General features: G+C 39.9%; 1 protein-coding gene across 1 annotated transcript in view; it reads left to right on the top strand.

Moving 5' to 3' along the window:
- LOC136866587 (esterase FE4) overlaps positions 1 to 21,058 on the top strand; it is a 147,561-nt gene that overhangs the window by 80,913 nt on the left and 45,590 nt on the right. Inside the window, exons 6-7 of the mRNA XM_068226591.1 lie at positions 3,444 to 3,646; positions 12,725 to 12,896. Of these exons, the coding sequence (XP_068082692.1) occupies positions 3,444 to 3,646; positions 12,725 to 12,896 (375 nt within the window). The remainder of the gene's footprint in view (positions 1 to 3,443; positions 3,647 to 12,724; positions 12,897 to 21,058) is intronic.

The raw sequence follows: 21,058 nt of genomic DNA, 5'->3' as shown, positions 1-21,058 counted from the left end.
GGAATCAACTACTATATCATCTGATGGCCAGGCAAGCATCAACTTTTGGAAATGAGACATACCTATCATAGTGCACTGGCACTGCTGGTGGCTTCAAGTAGCCTATGCAGTGGCCTCCGCGGTATGCACTAGCCTTGCGTCTTGGGAGGTGTGCTAAGTCCCAACTGACGAGCCCAACTTCGCACACGAGGGCGAAACGCAGGCAACCAAGAATGAGTTCGCTACATTTGTCCATCTCTTTATGTAATCATTTACAGAGTGAAATAACGTTAAATATTTTCGAAAAGGCGGCGGGACGGCGCCCAAAAGCCCTTCATGTACGAACCGCCACTGCTTCCTGGATATGTACGTATATGAAGGCTGTGGACATCAAGAGTAGTTCATACTGTGTGCATAAGCTGATTAAGTCTACGTCTTTCTTACTGTTTCTCTTAGAATCAGGGTATCTTTCTACAGCCTTCCAATATTTCCTCTCTCTCCCGATCTGGGTATTGACATTTCCTAGCAATATAGTCACATGGTGATGTGGGACGTTATCTAGAGTTTCATCGAGGGTTTTCCAGTACTTGTCTGTAGTGTCTGGGTTTTTCTTGTTATAGAAGCATGAAATTTAACCAGGGAGTATTCCCTATTGTTGCATCTGAATAATAGAAGAGAAGTTCTGTCATTGCGCGAGGAGATGTCAAGTATACTTGTGGTGTACTGCGAAACCAGTTCTGGGGAAGGATAGTCTACGTTCTCCATGACTCCCTTACCAGGTTTTCCCATATCTATCCTACATTATTGAGACTCCATGGCATCTTCGTCCAGGAACGTGGTCTCTTGTAAGACTGCTACACTCATGCTCTTGTTGTTCAGGACTTCAGGTGTGTGTTTAAGTTTCCCAATTTCGATCAAGGAATTTATATTGATTATGGCTAAGTATGTGATATTGCTTTTATGGTTTCTCTTAGTCCCAACTGGGTCACATGAAGGCGTAGGTTAACCAGAATCCGAGTTCTGCATACCCCGTTACGAGTGGGGGTGGACTGGTTACCACCTGGGATTCCATCTTTCTTAAGTTCGTTTTTCATGTTGAACACAATATAGCACACAAGTTTTCATGTTTGGTCACCCGAAAGCAACAAGTTGTTAACTATTAATGTTGTAAGCTTTGAAGCCCCCAGCACTAATCGGTTCAGCGACCCAAATTCCCAATGGGATTGGTTACCCAACATTTCACTGCATCACACTGCAAACGGATTAGTTCCAGCTGTAGGTCAGTCAACGTTGTGTGTAATTGAATATGATTTGGCATAAAAAGAAAATTAGATTACAAAAGTAAAGTTTGAATCTTGAGGGCTCGTGTCTGTGAAGACCATAGTAAAATAGTGCAAAATCACTATATTTGCCACCATAATTTGAACAGGTACACTTGTTCTAGGTGGACAAATATTAGTATGTGCAATAAATGAACATTGTAGATTGTTGTTATATCATTAATTGTTGGTTAAAGTTCATTGTTAATTTTTTATGAGAGTTTATTTCTTGTGATGTTTTCTAAGATTGCAAAATCACTCCAAGCTGTCGGAAGGGTACACTCGGAAACTACTTGTGTGATATGAATGATATATTTACAGATGCTACCCACAGCATGTAGCTACAAAGTAGACTACAAACATGATATGCAGTAAAATGGTTCTTTTGTGGGAAAAGTTCGAAAATTGTTATAAAAATTTTCATAAATTTTGTTGAATATTTTATGGTCTACTTTTCATAAATAAAGAGCTACGTTCATGATTGTATTCTACTTTTCAGACAATAGCACACTAAAACTGTATGCCGAATTTCAGTGTTCTATCATTAACGGTTACTGAGATAGTAAAATAAATATTCTTAAAAAATACAATTTTTCAGGAGAGCCAATCAAAGTAAAATATTTAAGTTTGTGACCAACCCTTACAGTTTCGATGCATTCCAGCTCCATATTCCTCATGATTTAGGACACTCTCATCATCCTGCTGTGTTTTCCTATTTCTACTATTTGTTCTGGCTTCTTTAGAGCTTTCAAATACAGCCCTCTCAGCGTCAATTACCCTACGACGTCCGCCTCCGTAGCGTAACGGTTAGTGTTATTAACTGCCGTCCTCGGGGGCCCGGGTTCGATTCCCGGTACTGCCAGAAATTTAAGAATGGCAGGAGAGCTGGTATGTGGTTGAAATGGTACATGCAGCTCACCTCCAATGGGGGTGTACCTGAAAAGAGCTGCACCACCTCGGGATGAGGACACGAGTTTACTTACCCTACGACGATCAATTGCAGCTAATGCTGAGGCCATATTTTCCCCTTGAGATATTCCTAAAGACTCCAGTACCTTACATCTGGATGCAGCACCTGCATTGAAGTAGATAACTGCATCCAATACACCCATTTTTAGGGTAGTAAGACCTACAAATACGCTTTTTGGCACACGTTCCCAAATGCAATGATGAAAACTCTAATTAGGGCTCTGTGTTCGTCCATGTAAACATTTTTCAAAGAGATTTTTGGCACTAAGATCTATATAAATAGGTTTTATGGCTTCAATAACAACATAAGGTAATGAATGTTTATGACAATAACCTTTTACCCTCTGTCTTTGCTATCTGGTACCCACACCCGAAGTCTGGACCTGGAGGACATAACACGTGTTGTGGGTAGTCATCAGTTGATGCTTTGTGAATTAAACTAGCCCATACAGATTTTCACATAGCTTCCAAATTACCCTGCTTTCTCCTTATAGCTAAGCCATAGTACAGTTTTAATAAGCCTTGAAGGAGGTTTTCTGTGGTTTCCCATTTTCACTCCAGGCAAATGCTGGATGTTTACAAATAGAGAATTTCATGTACGCTACTATACAATACAATACTGGCTTCTGTTTACAATCTAGCACGTTGCGGCTGGCAGGTCTAAGAGCAATCAATTCTTACGCAGGGCAGCTTTCGATAAAATACTACTTACCGCTTTCCGATGTCTTTACTGGTGGAAAAGTTATGACACTTTGAGATGTTTGACATTTAAAGGGGCTTGGCTACTTAGCGCAGACATTCTTAAAAACAACATTTAGGACAAAATATGCTTGCTAACATATGTAAACTATATATATTCTGAAAGAGAGAACTCCAAAGAATAATAATACATGAAAATAAAAAATTCAATTTTTTGAAAATAATTCACCTACACGTGCCCTTGAATTGTATTCGAAATTAAGAACCTATATTATTTGGGTGTATTCATTGTTGTTTCAGTAGTTTACAGATTCCAGTCTATACAGATAGTTGTTTCTCCCACCTTACCTTCTCCAGTCTTCCCCTCAACCGCACAGTTGTTTGCTCTATTTTGTTTCTCTCGATCCTTAAACGTGCTCCGGTGTCATTTGATATGAAGTTGATTGAACATGATATAGCCTGTTCCCTCCGTTCCAGGTCTGTTCCATCGGGCAGCTGCGAGTAGTGGAGCAGTACTGAACCCGTGGGCACTAACACTTGAACCACGGTATATGGCGTTCCGTTTGGGAGAGGTTCTCGGATGTAAGACTGAGGACCCTGACGAGTTGGTGGAGTACCTGAGGACTGTGGACCACATCGAACTCACAAAAGCTGCTACCAAGGATATTCTTCCCGATTGTGTAAGTCCATAGTCTAGGTCAGGTCAACACCACCTAGATATAAGGCCTGAGCACAAAACCAAGATGGCTGACAATAGAGGCAATCGTCATAATGTCACTATGGCACCTTAACATATGTGATTTGGCTACTTAACTGTCAAAATAATGACCCCCAAACCCTCATTCTTCCATATACAAGTAACTTACACCTTCAAAAGGCTATTTCTGAAAAAATCAGGGATAGTTGATACATAAGGTTTCTAAATAATGCTGAAACTCAAGTGAAGTTCAGGAATTAAGAGAATGGCAGAATACCGAAATTCATAATAAATGTTTTATTCCGTCCCCCACCCACAAAAAAATAATTGAAAGCAACAACACCCTTACTTACATAAATGCATATTTGCATGAAATTAAGTTCCGTTGACAAATAACACGTTTCTTCCTCGTCAATACATCATTTGACATGGAGCTTTATTTCTTACAATAATTATTCAAAAGCATGTTTGTTGAAGTCCATACCAGTTTTCTACAAACACATTCTGATGTATGTCTGTTATTACACATATCTGTCTCCCACAAAAGTTCTTTATCATGAATAACTTTCATTGTACTCTCACATGCAACATCCCTATGATCATTTACTAAAAGAAACTCTGTTTCAAATTCTGTACATAATCTTGTTACCACTAGATAATTATGTATTATTGCATTGATAACAAACATTTCAGAGAACAAACGCCTACCCCTACTCTTATTTCTAATTAGATTATATGCCTCATCATCAGCATCAATGAAGTCCTCGGTAACAAGAATTCCTTTGCAGTGTTCACATTTCAAACATTTTGAGACACTATAGCAACAATATCCTGCTAAATAGACTAAAATTGGCATGTCATTGTTACAGTTTTCAATATCCTGTAAACTTACATGTACATCTATGCTCTTACACAATGAATTATCAAAATCAAAAAAGGCAGAGGATTCAGGAGGCGGGTCAGAGAACTAATCTACTTCAATCTCCCCAAATGCATTTGATCTTATCTTTAGAGTCAGTGATGACAATAACCTTAACTTCTTTTCAACTTCAAACAACTGCCTCACAGAAATATTGTACTGTCCTCCTGCAAGCTGCCTCTATTGCCCAAACGTGTCCTTTAATACGTCTGTTTTAAATTTTCCTAATAGGACATAATATGAAAAAGTAAGTTTTGACAAACAGTATTCTATCAACATTAACAATCCTTCAGTTGTCAATATCAAAGAAACCATTGTTTCAGATGATAACGAACCCTTTCCATCTAGATCTCTCCACTTTACTAGCCATTGTAGGAATTTCTTCAAATATTGAAGCCCTTCCCCTGAATTTGAAGAGACTGGAGACATTAAGCTGTTGTTGAGCCTTACCCCTTTACCTGGTGTTTTGACACTGATAACAGCCCACCAATCTATTATTATTTTGATATATGAGGCTGTTTCATTATAATATGGTAGCTTACACTTTTCACCTAACACTTTCAGCTCTTCTATGACATTGTCATTGAAAACTTGTAGAGCTAATTTTACATTCTGCCTTTCAAATGATGAAGGACTCAAGGCTTTGAGAGACAGACCATAACCATATCTTATGAACTTTTCATGCTCAAGATCATATAATTTCTTAATTGTAAGAAAAGAAGCACACTGCACTGCACTGTTATCTTCAAAATCAGGGAAGTTCATGCACACATTCTCATTCTTTTGATTTAAACAGTTATTGCGAATACATTTGAGCAAGTGAACACTATCAAACACAAATAAGTGGTCTGCTCTTATCAGCAGGATGTGAATAAACACATTTCAATTCATTTTCAGGTGAAAATAATTGCATGCATTTTCTGTTTACAGAACTATTATCACTAACAATACAAACAACTTTAAACCCTGCTTCCTCTAATCCTACACTTACTTTTCTTAGTACACCATGCAAATATTCTCCAGTAATCGATTTTACAGGTAATATGTGAGCTACTTCCTTAAAATCGGATAACAAACTTGAAACCATAAAACAATAAGCACCGATTGCTAACTGTTCATCATTGAATGCTTTGCCAACAACATTACCACCTTTACAGTCCATTATTGGTTTAACATGAATTTCATCTCTCATAAGCATAATGAACTTATCACTATCATTGCCAGAACATTTGTCCCTTATGTACTTCAGGAAATTGTTATCATGCTGTTCTATTCTAGGATCTACTTTTAAAGAAGAAGAAAGCCTCCTGATGGTACATGGATGAGCCAGATACAATAAATTGAGATGTCTGAGGTATGCATAGCAATGGGGTGAAATGGATTGTAATATTGAAGATAAAATCAGAAGGGAAGGACTATAACACCTCCTCTCGTATGACCAAAGTGCAATCTGTTCAATCATGAATTCAAGTGGTCCTTTTAGTCTCGGTTTTAACATGCTGACTTGTTTCAAAAGGTTTGCTGCTAAACCTAAAATGCCATTAGTGCTATTTGCGCCGTGAACCTCGGAACTTAACATGTCAACTTTTTCGAGAACCACTGAAATTCCATCCAGGTCCTTTACAGACTGTGGGAAATGAAAGTTACCAATACTGTCTAATTTGATGTTCTTATAGTATACACTTAACTCCAAAGTTTCATTGATAACTATAGAACTAGTTATTTCAGGTTCAGGGGTCAACACAATTTTAACTATTACTATATTTACAGTCCTCCTCTGTGGTGTAGTGGTTAGCGTGATTAGCTGCCACCCGTGGAGGTCCGGGTTCGATTCCCGGCTCTGCCACGAAATTTGAAAAGTGGTACGAGGGCTGGAACGGGGTCCACTCAGCCTCGGGAGGTCAACTGAGTAGAGGTGGGTTCGATTCCCACCTCAGCCATCCTGGAAGTGGTTTTCCGTGGTTTCCTACTTCTCCTCCAGGCAAATGCCGGGATGGTACCTAACTTAAGGCCACGGCCGCTTCCTTCCCTCTTCCTTGCCTGTCCCATCCACCCTTCCCATCCCTCCACTAGGCCCCTGTTCAGCATAGCAGGTGAGGCCGCCTGGGCGAGTTACTGGTCATTTTCCCCAGTTGTATCCCCCGACCCAAAGTCTGAATCTCCAGGGCACTGCCCTTGAGGCGGTAGAGGTGGGATCCCTCGCTGAGTCCGAGGGAAAAACCGACCCTGGAGGGTAAACAGATTACGAACGAACGAAGGAACTATATTTACACCTTTGTGAAGTATGTCCCATGATTCACCTACGTTAAGATTATTTAACTTGTCTTTCAGGTCAGTAAAATTCTTCTTCTTCTCTTCTCTTCAGCACCTTCTCGATACGTTTTCGAACAATTAGGCACACAACGTTTGTAGACCATTGTCGTAGTTTGTAAGACAAAATTAAGGATCACTTTCAGAAGGCATTGCCTCAAAAATCCGCCATTTTCCTTTTAATCTCGACACCATGCACATGTCTTATATCTAGGTGATGTTGGTCAGGCCTATGCAACCACAGCAAAAATGAGTCGGTGTACTCTCGCCTGTTCACGAGCTGGCCGTGAGCAAACTGTCCACATACCACTATATGGCTCTACTATCCACCCAAACCACTTCCCTACTCTTCCATATCTCCTTGCACTATTTTTCTGTTTGCTCACCTGTTAATCAAGAATTCGGATAACGATGGAAGAAGCAATTTAGCCAAAATATAAAGGACAATGAGATATTGATTTTGTTTGTTCACGTGTATTTCCAGTTTGCATGCGCTGATAAATTTGGCTTACTTAAAAAAGAATTAAGCGGGAATCATTTGAATGCTTTTCTTTATCTTAGGTTCTTTTGTAGAAACAAGGTTGTATTAATAATAATAATGTTATTTGCTTTATGTCCCACTATCCACTTTTACGGTTTTCGGAGACGCCGAGGTGCCGGAATTTAGTCCCGCAGGAGTTCTTTTACATAAATTTACCGATACGAGGCTGGCGTATTTGAGTACCTTCAAATATCACCGGACTTATCCAGCATCGAACCTGCCAAGTTTGGGTCAGAAAGCCAGCGCCTCAATCGTCTGAGCCACATAGCCAGGCTAAGGTTGTGTTTATATGAGGCACTGTTCCTTTTCGTACAATCCACGAATACTATAAAAAGCAATTCATGTGACGTAAAACCAATAACATTATGTTTTCGTACACGGGTTATTCCGTTTAAGTATGCGCAATTGAGGTTTGTTTACTTGCAAAAAATAATTATTGATAAGTCGATTGTACTTTACCCTGAACTTCTTATTCATCTGTTTACCCTCCAAGGTCGGTTTTTCCCTCGGACTCAGCGAGGGATACCATCTCTACCGCTTCAAGGGCAGTGTCCTGGAGCTTCAGACTCTTGGTCGGGGATACAACTGGGGAGGATGACCAGTACCTCGCCCAGGCAGCCTCACCTGCTATGCTGAACAGAGGCCTTGTCGGGAGGATGGGAAGTGTGGAAGAGGTAGATAAGGAAGAGAGAAGGAAGCGGGCGTGGCCTTAAGTTAGGTACTATCCCGGCATTTGGCTGGAGGAGAAGTGGGAAACCACGGAAAACCACTTCCAGGATGACTGAGGAGGGAATCGAGCCCACCCCCCTCTCTACTCAGTTGACCTCCCGAGGCTGAGTGGACCCCGTTCCAGCCCTCGCACCACTTTTCAAATTTCGTGGCAGAGCCGGGAATCAAACCCGGGCCTCCGGGGGTGGCAGATAATCACACTAACCACTACACCACAGAGGTGGACCTTCACCCTGAACAAAGAGCGAAATGACAAAATCATCAATGAATTAGCACCATTTGATGAATTATCGCAGTTGAGCGACGAATGAGGACATTCAAAACGCCAAAAGAAGTAAAAGTAAACGATTTAAGTACAGAGAAGCATGCACACTCGACTGTCCCCTGTAGGGTTGCCAGCATTTCCAGGATCACAATAAGAGACACTTATTAAATGGCTGTAGCTTGAAACAGGAATTTTATCATTCGTAACTTCAATTTCTGATTTTATAAGCTATAGAGAACACCTTTTTCTATCATATCCACTTCTTTTTCATTCTTTTTCCATTATTGAGAACACTCTTTCTAAAACGTGTTTGAACATGGTATATTTAATATAAAGGAAATAAACGAGTGCGTACTGGGAAGATCTTTAATAGGAATCTACAAAAGGAATATGTCAATTTCGTCTCACATTATCACAACTTACATCAAAAGTGTCTAAAAATTTCTTTAAATTTAGGATATTCTTCATAGAAATGTTCAAAATTAAAATTTGGACAAATCTCAGAGAAATTCAGGGATTTTATAGCTTCCTCGAAAGGTGAGCACTGGACATACCCATTTGTACGATTAACAATATATAATTATATATAAATAGACGAGTGTGTCCGTATATTTCACCTTGCAGTCACAACTATCCACCGCAGACCACTGGTGCTTGTGTGTGGTGGTAGCCTCGAGTTTTCCATCGTGCACTATGCTGGTTGCATGTTGGTAGCTGTGGTGGTGTGGTGTATATGGGAGTTGAAAATGACCAACTACATATAAAAGTAGACGTGTGTATTCATGTATTTCACCTTGCAGTCACAACTATCCACCGCAAACCACTGGTGTTTGTGTGTGGTAGTAGCCTCAAGTCTCCCATCGTGCACTACAGTGGTTTTGTGCATGTAGCTGTGGTGGTGTGGGAGATATGGGGGTTGAAAGTGGCCGAATATATATAGACGTGTATATTCGTATATTTCACCTTGCAGCCACAACTACCCATCGCAGACTATTGATGATTTTGCGTTGTTGTAGCCTCAAGTATCACATCGTACACTATATTGGTTGGGTGTCGATAGCTGTGGTGATGTGGGAAATGTTAGGGTTGAAAGTGTTCGACTATGCTTATAGATAGACGCGCGTGTGTGTGCGTGTGTGAGTGAGTGTGTATGTGTTTCGTCTTGCAGCCACAGTTACACACTGCAGACCACTGGTGTTTGTGTGTGGTATTAGCCGCGATTCTCCCATCGTTCACTAAAGTGATTGCGTGTCTGTAGCTGTGGTGGTGTGAGAAATGTGGTGTTTGAAAACGGCTGATTTCGTCGTATAATATATTAAAATAAGTGAGAATGTACTGGAAGGATCGGAGTACAGTAAGAATGTACCCTAGAAGGCTGTGATGTGTACTCTTTGGTTTTATATACCGTCTTTGATTCATCTGGCAGGAGTATGGCGATCTCAGAAACATAACAGTTTGTTGCTTGAGTACACCTGTATTTTCTGCTATTCTTGAATATAAAGTCAGATAATTACTGAAATAACTCCTTAACAATATCACTGAGGCCGTAATCCTAGCCGGAAAAAAAGTAAATCGGGTTTCATACCAAGAATTCCATTGATCTCAAATGATTTGACATTTTGTTTCAAACAATTACAATTTTCAGTGGGATTAGCTTATAGTATGACCATCAATTAGGCTTAGATTCAAACGTTCTACTATTGCGGAGTTAATTTGAAGGAGTCCTGTTTCACACATGGTCAGCTCTACGTTGCATTATGCCGTGTCAGAGAAGCAGAAAATCTGTCGGTGCATGCACCAGACAACAAGACATCAAATGCAGTGTATAAGAACGTATTTTATGAAATGACTGAGAATGTAAGATATTTATGTACCCCGAAAAAAGAATAAAAATAAAAGAAGAAACGGAAAGGTAGTTGTATTTTGATGCACGTCTTCGGTATTATATACTGTAGATAAAATCGCACGGATGTACAAAAGAAACAACAAAGCGGGTATTCTTTAGCTAGTACTTAAATATTTTCAAAAGAGTTGTCTTCGAAATTAAGTTCCTTTTAAAAATAGTGTACAGTAGTGTTGTGAAAAATCATGAAATTCTTCATAATCATCTTGTTCATTTGGCAGCAGGTTGTTATGTAATATGTTACATCTTAAAATCATGAAATACTTCATAATCTTACCTTGTTAATTTGACAGCAGGTTGTTATTTAATATGTTACATCTTAAAATCATGAAATTCTTCATAATCATCTTGTTCATTTGGCAGCAGGTTGTTATTTAATATGTTACATCTTAAAATCATGAAATACTTCATAATCTTACCTTGTTAATTTGACAGCAGGTTGTTATTTAATATGTTACATCTTAAAATCATGAAATTCTTCATAATCATCTTGTTCATTTGGCAGCAGGTTGTTATGTAATATGTTACATCTTAAAATCATGAAATACTTCATAATCTTACCTTGTTAATTTGACAGCAGGTTGTTATTTAATATGTTACATCTTAAAATCATGAAATTCTTCATAATCTTACCTTGTTAATTTGACAGCAGGTTGTTATTTAATATGTTACATCTTTTCCTACAAAAAAAAAAATATTGAATTCTATTTTCAATTTTTTCACTTTAAGTCAATCATAGAATCATAAGTTTCAGTAACTTCTAATTTAGTTTGTTCGAGTTTCAGAATTGTTTTATGAAATATCTTAGATATATTATTAAAAGAAAAATAAAGACAAAGACAAAACTTAAGTAAATCTTTGCTAGCGTCATTTTCATTATGGAAAATGCGTTTCAAGAAAGTTGGGCAATGTGTAGTGCTTTTAAAATAACTAGAAATGGCCTCCAGATTCTGTAATAATCTGTCCGCTACCTCACCAAAGGAAAACCATCTAGTTGGTAGATGTCGTAGGGACTCTCTTTGCTTTAAATCAAGAAACTCCAGAAAAAAGACTTCACTTTATTTTTAGATTTTAAAATAAGTTATTCTTATATCGACGTTGTTGTCCTTCCTGATTCCGCTGCGATTCTTCAATTGAGAGTACATCCTCGCTTCGGAAGGCGTGTGTTACAATTACGGGTGACGTGGCCGGCCTACTAAGATTGATTTTTTATAATAATCACCATCTAAATTCTCATCATATTCAAAACTTGCGAAACCCGACATATAAATATTTATTGCAGAGCTAAAATGAAGGTACGACCTGGAAGTGAATGCAGCATTTAGAAATTAATGTTCATGTGAATTTTTCCAATTTGTTTTACGTCGCATCGGCATAGACAGGTCGTATGGCGACGATGGTACAAGGGAGTGTCTGTGGCTTCATTAAGGTGGAGTCTCAGCATTTGTCCGGTGTTAAAATGGGAAACCACGAAACACCATCTTCAAGGCTGCTGTCGGTGGGGTTTGAACCTACCATTTCCCGAAGTGAAATTCATTTATTGTAATGACTTATACAAGAATTCTGCAATTAGAGGGAAAACTTAAGGCACTGATTCTTGTCATCACAAGGAACAAATATGTTCGTACGAACACGTCCAAAGACACCAATGTTCACATTGTCAGACCTTTGCAGAAGAGTTCCGTATACGTGTGTGGTGAGACCGTTCGCCCTACGTGAACGACAACTTCTTCGGTAGAACGTGTTGCATGACTCACATCGACGTCAGACGTAACTCGCTTTAAGTTTAGGACATTTGAAAGATCTCGTGCATAATCACCCAGTTTCCCAGATGCGCCTCTAACATAGAACATATAAACACTGGCCATGTGTTTGTTTCAGCCCCGCGAAGAGACATGTACATACACGCTCCGTGAGTGTTCCTACATGGTGTGCGGAAAGGATGAATGAATGGAGACTTTGACTTTTCCACCCTGTATAAAATAAAAATTCCTATCCTCATGATTTTTTTATTGTACTAAAAATATTATGTTTTATTAAGTTTTGTTCATACCCCATAATAATTGCATAATATTTAGTTTCCTTGGTTTATTTAGGCATGATTCACCCCCTAACTGTAGATGATCATGCTTTTCTTTTGTATACTTTGTTATTACGTAAAGAAGACTATGTCAAATACACATGCCGTTCCGCGATACTCGAAGTTTCAACACTTCTCTTAGACCGCTATAATTCGCTCACATAGACGAATGATCCACCCAAACTCTGACCATTCAGCTCCTATAGGTAATGGATTGAGCCGTTCCTGATTGGCAAGTCTTGAAACCTCTCAGATGGAATATTTAGATTGTTATAGGTTAATACAAGAAAGATCTCCACATTATTCTGTTGCAGGAAAAGGAGCGACTTCTTCCGTTTATTTTCACACCAACGCTGGAGGTAGAGGTGGAAGGTGTTGAGAGATTCCTACCCGCACCACCTCTACAGCTTCTTGAAGAAGGACGGTACAACGCCGTGCCCACGATTACAGGCGTCGCTACAGAAGAGTTTTCTTCTTTATTACCAAGTATGTATTACTATAACATTATATAACGATGTTGTGTTATTTTGATGCTTGTCTCCTTTATCTGTGTGAATGTGACGATGTCCCTTGTCCCTCATTGAAATGACGTGATTTACCTATAACTAGTGACCCACCTCAGCATAGCACTGGAACAATTTTGAATTTATGGTGATAGGCCTTATACGATATCCTTGTAGATGATTTATTCCGTTATGTGTGTAGCTTGGAACAAAGTATTTTCCAAGGCCTGCCTATAGGCACGCTGCTTCCCACCAACGAGATACACTGACTGACAGAGCAAATGCAACACCAAGAAGGAGTGGTCAGAACTTTATGCCAATTGCAGGGTAGACTGACGTCACTGAGGTATGCTCATGATGTGAAATGCGCCGCTGTGCTGCGCACGTTGCGAACGATAAATGGGACACGGCGTTGGCGAATGGACCACTTCGTACCGTGATTTCTCAGCCGACAGTCATTGTAGAATGTGTTGTCGTGTGCCACAGGACACGTGTATAGCTAAGAATGCCAGGCCGCCGTCAACGGAGGCATTTCCAGCAGACAGACGACTTTACGAGGGGTATGGTGATCGGGCTGAGAAGGGCAGGTTGGTCGCTTCGTCAAATCGCAGCCGATACCCATAGGGATGTGTCCACGGTGCAGCGCCTGTGGCGAAGATGGTTGGCGCAGGGACATGTGGCACGTGCGAGGGGTCCAGGCGCAGCTCGAGTGACGTCAGCACGCGAGGATCGGCGCATCCGCCGCCAAGCTGTGGCAGCCCCGCACGCCACGTCAACCGCCATTCTTCAGCATGTGCAAGACACCCTGGCTGTTCCAATATCGACCAGAACAATTTCCCGTCGATTGGTTGAAGGAGGCCTGCACTCCCGGCGTCCGCTCAGAAGACTACCATTGACTCCACAGCATAGACGTGCACGCCTGGCATGGTGCCGGGCTAGAGCGACTTTGATGAGGGAATGGCGGAACGTCGTGTTCTCCGATGAGTCACGCTTCTGTTCTGTCAGTGATAGTCACCGCAGACGAGTGTGGCGTCGGCGTGGAGAAAGGTCAAATCCGGCAGTAACTGTGGAGCGCCCTACCGCTAGACAACGCGGCATCATGGTTTGGGGCGCTATTGCGTATGATTCCACGTCACCTCTAGTGCGTATTCAAGGCACGTTAAATGCCCACCGCTACGTGCAGCATGTGCTGCGGCCGGTGGCACTCCCGTACCTTCAGGGGCTGCCCAATGCTCTGTTTCAGCAGGATAATGCCCACCCACACACTGCTCGCATCTCCCAACAGGCTCTACGAGGTGTACAGATGCTTCCGTGGCCAGCGTACTCTCCGGATCTCTCACCAATCGAACACGTGTGGGATCTCATTGGACGCCGTTTGCAAACTCTGCCCCAGCCTCGTACGGACGACCAACTGTGGCAAATGGTTGACAGAGAATGGAGAACCATCCCTCAGGACACCATCCGCACTCTTATTGACTCTGTACCTCGACGTGTTTCTGCGTGCATCGCCGCTCGCGGTGGTCCTACATCCTACTGAGTCGATGCCGTGCGCATTGTGTAACCTGCATATCGGTTTGAAATAAACATCAATTATTCGTCCGTGCCGTCTCTGTTTTTTCCCCAACTTTCATCCCTTTCGAACCACTCCTTCTTGGTGTTGCATTTGCTCTGTCAGTCAGTGTATTTACACTATTCCTGTGCTTACACTAAAACGACAGCTGCCTCAATGGATCAGTGATAAGAGTGTTCGATTCATAATCCCAAGTTTGCAGGTGGTGGTGGTGGTGGTGGTGATTATTGTTTTAAGAGGAAGTACAACTAGGCAACCATCCTCCCAAGTTTGCAGGTTTAATACCGATTGAGGTATTCGAATTTTTGAAGGGCAGTCAACAATCTTGGTACTCCATGTCTTTGTTGTTGGCATATTAAAGATCTCTCGGTGTCATCTGATAAAACGAACTCACTCGTTGGCCAAGTAACCGTTACAATGGAATTCCGCGTTCATTGCTAGATAGCAGCACAATCGAAATGTCGAAACTGTTTGGCAGGCCACCTAGATGGCACCACTTCAAAAGGTCTGCCCCACGGTTGCTGAAATCATACGATTATTATTATTATTATTATTATTAATTATTATTATTATTATTAAAACAACAATAACTGCTAGACCGTTCATGCAAATTATATACTCTAAGCCTTAGTCTCTCAAACGCCCAATATCTCATCCGTGAAAATCGAGGTGCAAGAGCTCCGTGCACTGTGCATCGGTTCCACTCGGCTCGGACCAACGCTTGGTCTCTGGGCTACTCGGCTAAGCTCGACTCAACTCAGATCGGATTTGGAGCGCTACGGAGCAAGTGAGGAAGAGGGAGACAGGGGGAGCGAGTGAGACAGGCGTGGGGAAAGAGAGAGACAGCGCTATTGCTCCAAATCGAGGAGTGAGGGTTTGCACTCTGGTCAACCAAGCGAGGTCGTCTTTTGCACCGTGCACAGCGCATGCACCCTGGGAGCCCCTGCTCTAAGGTGTATTTTTCCTTCATAAGATTTATTGAGGTGACTAAACTATTTACATTAATATGTTCTGTGTTTCATTATTAATCTCAACACATTGTTTCTGATATTAAGGTTGATTTTATTTTACTATAAAGCATAAAATAGAAACTCATATTTATCCCTGCCTTTTACAGATAGTATATTCCATCACGAACTTTTTGGTAGAGCTTTCTTTGCTCATCAGTTCTCTCATGCCTATTGCAGGTCTATCACTAGTCATTGATCATTATTTATGCTTAGGCAGCGTAAGTCAAGAAACGCTCCGATGGTCGCTTTTTGTTTGATTCCTTGACTAAAATTGGCACTGATAAAAATCCCTTTTATAAAAAGTCAATGTTCCATACGCCTAAACCTTGCTCGTGATGAAGACACCAGCAAAATATGTTCGGTGGCTCTCGAGAATAGCCTGCAAAAGCACAGAGAGACACCTATCAGGGAATAGACTTTCTTTTAACAAATATTCGAAACGTTTAACAATACATAACCTCAAATATCATTCTGTTCTATGAACCATCCTGACCAAAAAATTAGAACCTGAAAAATGGACAATAACTGAAGGAGACAGATTTGGATTAGAAGGTTTTGAAATTTGGTGTTACAGAACATTGTTGAAGGTAAGATGGATAGATCGGGTCACAATTCACAAGGTGAATGAAGTCCACAAGAGTAGGAGGATTTGATCGAGAGAAGACGCAGATTCTTAGCACACAATTAGAGGGAAATTATTCCAAGGAACTGCAAGTTTTGATCCAAGAAATAATATGTTAGGAATGGTACTTGGAGTGATGAGATAAAGGATCTACAGATTTGTTTAACAGATGTACAACACCGAGGAACCATACACATTCTACTGGATGCAGATGTCGCAGATGAATTACTTACACAACACATCAACTATAATGTGGTCTAGTTCTACTTGAGACTATTCTAGGGTGGACACTAATGGGAAAAATTATAAACGTAGAAGGGATGGAGCTTTACTGTTGGTGTCATCGTTGTTTACTAAACAAACAAAAATTTCTGATCTTTGGGACTTAGATATTCTTGGGATTACTGATCCTGCAGAAAGATAAACGTAAAACTTTCCATTGTTATCCGAGATTGTAAGTTAGGATGATACGTCATTATTACAGAAATAACCTCAAAGCAATCTAGGGTCGATAATTAGGTACTAATGAAGAGGTAAGTACAGGATACTGTATATAAAATATCGAATATTTGCCTCATAAGAACTACTGTATATAGGCTACAGTAACATGGGTATATCGTTATCACATCACCTTAATACAGATCAATTATAAATTATGCGCATAATAAATAGCATATCGGCATTGAGTTTCCCCCGACGGCTCCAGCTAGTCAGATGACTCCTATCTCTAGGTACTGTAGGTTCTACGACGACTAAAATTCCCTAACCTAATGCCTGAGACAGACAGGTGTCTCGTGCAAAGTCAAGATATAATATATTCTAATTTATATGAGAGGATCAGAAAGGATAATAGCTATAAATGATATCAATTAGTAAATAAACGAAATTTATATGGCTGATTTATTTACAATTAATAAAGAGTTTCTATCTCTCTCAAAATTATTTTTTGAAACACTTCCTTTGTCTTTTTTACCAAGTTTATAACACATTAATACCACATGTTTCCCACCACAAACAATACATCTGATAAAGGATTTACAAGCTTTACTTTGATGACTTCTCTTTAAACAATTGTTTTGTGCTATTTGTTTTACGTCGCACCGACACAGATAGGTCTTATGGCGACGATGGGATAGGAACGGCCTTCTAATAGGAAGGAAGCGGCCGTGGCCTTAATTAAGGTACACCCCCAGCATTTGCCTGGTGTGAAAATGGGAAAACACGGAAAACCATCTTCAGGGCTGCCGACAGTGGGGTTCGAACCCACTATCTCCCGAATACTGGATACTGGCCGCACTTAAGCGACTGCAGCTATCGAGCTCGGTCTTTAAAGGATTAAAACAGTGTTTGTTACTCAAGATTTTCCTTCTTTCCTCAACAGTCATTTGTCTAAGTCTTTTTCATTTTAGTGCAAATAATAATAACAATAATAATAATAATATTAATAATAATAATAATAATAATAATGTTATTAGCTTTACGTCCCACTAACTACTTTTACGGTTTCTGGAGACGCCAAGGTGCCGGAATTTAGCCCATCAGGAGTTCTTTTACGTGCCAGTAAATCTACCGACACGAGGCTGACGTATTTGAGCACCTTCAAATACTACCGGACTGAGCCAGGATGGAACCTGCCAAGTTGGGGTCAGAAGCCCAGCGCCTCAACCGTCTGAGCCACTCAGCTCGGCCCTTTTAATGCAAAGTTCGAACTGTTCCCTTAAACATATGAGGCAAGACAAAGAGTGTGCTTTCACTGTTTACCTCACGATACTCTATGAGATTGTGAAGGATTTTAATAGATTTATTTGTACACGTTTAACATTAACACTACAAGAAGTGGCCCCTATATAATTTAATAAATATGCATTTAGCTGAGACCACTTTGATATTTTAACCATTTGCTACATGCCATTTCTTTTACCAACACCTGCTAACATATACAGTGACATTCATAACTTGGTGAATTTTGAGTAAATGGGTTACATTTGGCATATCATCCATTACCCTACTCTACATTTCCAGGCGTCTACTTTCAGGATCTTTTCTTTTAACGCTTTTCGATGATAAATATTTTGGCAAATTTGGGTAAATAATTGGACATGCATCAGGGAGAAGTTCATAGTTTTAGGTGGTAGTATAGTTACGTTGACTTTACTATCACAAATTTTATCTCCTGTTGAAACACTTTCGTGTGTGACATGTTTTATGCATACGACTGAATCCTTTCCAGGTTCCCAATTATCCCGTTTAAAATGTCAAATCCATTCTTGTTTTAATTCCTAGTCTGAAGAAAAACTAAACTAGGTAACAAAACACTTTTTAATGCTACAGTTGTTACGATACATGGGAACACAACATTTTCTGGGCATCTGCAAATACACGAAACATTTTATTAATAAGCTAAATTCAGTCCGCATCATCACAAATAATAACGTTATCGATTTAACGTCCCACTAACTACTTTTACGGATTTTTGGAGACCCCGAGATGCCGGATTTTGTCCCGGAGGAGTTCTTTAACGTGCCAGTAAATTTACCGGCACGAGGCTGACGTATTTGAGCACCTTCAAACACCACCGGACTGAACTGGGCTTAGAAAGCCAGCTCTACAGTCCAAGCTACTCAGTCCTGGTTAGCCTTCACATTATTTCGATAATAGGCTCATAGGTACTCGAACATATTCGTAAAAAAAATAAACGAAACACGAGACGAAGTTCACTAGACATCAACCAAATACAGTAGAGACAATACGCGACACTCAGCGAGATATCGAGGGACAGCTATTAGAGCTCTCTCTAGCGGATTGACCTGAGAACTACTGATTCTGTCATAAGAGCACGTTATTTGTGTGTGAAGTTTTTGGTGTTATTTATGCGTTTTCAGTGAGTTGACATAATTAAATAGTAGCGTGTGTCATTCCTTGATATCTCCTCTCAACATAAGGGGAAAGGTATGTGCTGTGTTTGGCTGCAGTAACTATGAAGTAGAGAAGAATGCGCTGTCTTTCTTCCGGTTTCCTCGTGACAAGAAAATGTAAGTAATATTGTTTTTGAATATATATTCATCCAGTGACAAAGAGATGTTTAGAGTCCTTCATAATCTTCTGACCTGCTCGACCCATATTTTAACTGGCTTAAAATATAATACGCATATTTTATTGTATAGTGCAGCAGTTAACCTTCAATACCGATGTGTTGTTGTAGGTGTGATCTGTGGGTTTTGAAATGTCACAGAAGTGATTTTGATAAGGTGTACAAGAAAGAAGGGACGTTACGCTTATATAAGAATTATAAGATCTGTTCAGATCATTTCGAGGCCAGCGACTTTAGAAATCCTCGACTATACTACCAAGGGTATATTACATTTTTACTCTAACTGTACGTAAATATTCCCCAAAGCATCACTATCGACAACATTTTCATATTTTTCTTTCTTTTATCCCTCTTCTCAGATTAAAGCCGGGATTTTGTAGATTTTCCTTCTGTTAGTAGGCTTCATGTTAAGAGGAAAATTGTCCAGCTTTTAAATGTTAATTCATTGCATCATGTGTGTAAGGAATGTGCCGATATTTTTATTGACAAGTGTCTTAATGTGATGATAAAATGTTTTTTAAATGAGAAAAAAGACAAATCTAACCGTAAAAGTTCAGGAAGGAATGCTAAAGCAAAAAAGTAATGCATAAATGAAAGATCAATCCATTTCACAGCAGTCCATTTCACATCTTGTTTATATGTCTAATTTCAGTCTTTGAATAATAACCTTTTAAGTAATTCTTCATTTATTTATCCAGAATTGCTTTAAAAACTTCGAAGTTAATATCTCAATAACACTTTCTTTCTAGACGTAATTGATTTATCCATTTTCGTATATGCATTTCCATTGATATTTGAATTTAGCGCAACTTTTCAGGTCAAGTCACTAGGAGCGCCACTGTCGAATTGTCTCCCATTTCAACAAGGCTAAATCCGTAAGTGTCGCGTATTGTCTCTACTGTATTTGCATCAACATACACGGAGAGATCCCGCGCTTTCACCTTGGCCTCCACTGGACGTTGCCAAACTTACATGACTCCGGCTTGTAACTGTAGTCGGCTATGATTCTGGATGAACCTACAGTAGTCTATTATCACATTCCCTAAAGTGTCATTTTCTGCAGTAAATCATACTAAAGGAAAACACACACACAAATTGCTACACTACATCCTAAAAGAAAAACTAGCTACAAATATGATGAATTTATGACTTATCGTTCTGCCGTTCGTCCGCCGGGTTGGATGCATAATCACGTCCCCTCATCGTAACGGCCTGCTTCTCGGAAATCTACTCCCTCTTGATAGTTTCGGACGTAGTATACACCATCGGTATCCCTTGAAATTCTCTTCTGGTGCACTTTTCAAAAGACGAGTATCGCTACTTCACTCATCAAGTAAATTATACTTCCCTCACAGGAATAAACACGATATTCAGATATCTATTAGACCGTAATTACTTTAAAACACTGTTCTGAATGTATATTCACTAAAGCTGAAAGAGCTAATACCCTATAATTAAGAATTAAAAATTGTATGGTTTAACAATGCGCCCTATTGTTTGCGCTTCTGCCTGTCCTTTCCGATCTGCGAGATTGCTCTTCTTCCCGACGAATGATGCGGTACAGTGTATAATCGATGCTTCACCAAAGTGGTGTTGTTCCTACCTGACGTTTTCTTAGGCTTAATGAACAATTCAAATCAACCATTAATAACGTTCCATCTGTCTTGCCCTTCATGCTACGTCGGTCGTTCCGGTCTTATTTATTCCTGCTCAAGGTGAATATGGTATTATTATGTGACCATGCCTTTAAATAATTTAAATATGAAATTATACTGTCCATTTAATTACTCTGTTTCCCCAGAATATACCAACATCATTAATATAATAACCAATTTGAATAATACTGAAGTCA

Source organism: Anabrus simplex, chromosome 1, assembly GCF_040414725.1.
Source record: "Anabrus simplex isolate iqAnaSimp1 chromosome 1, ASM4041472v1, whole genome shotgun sequence".
Classification (NCBI taxonomy): Eukaryota; Metazoa; Arthropoda; class Insecta; order Orthoptera; family Tettigoniidae; genus Anabrus; species Anabrus simplex.
Note: the sequence above shows the minus strand (reverse complement) of the source record. Positions and strands in the feature narration are given on the sequence as shown.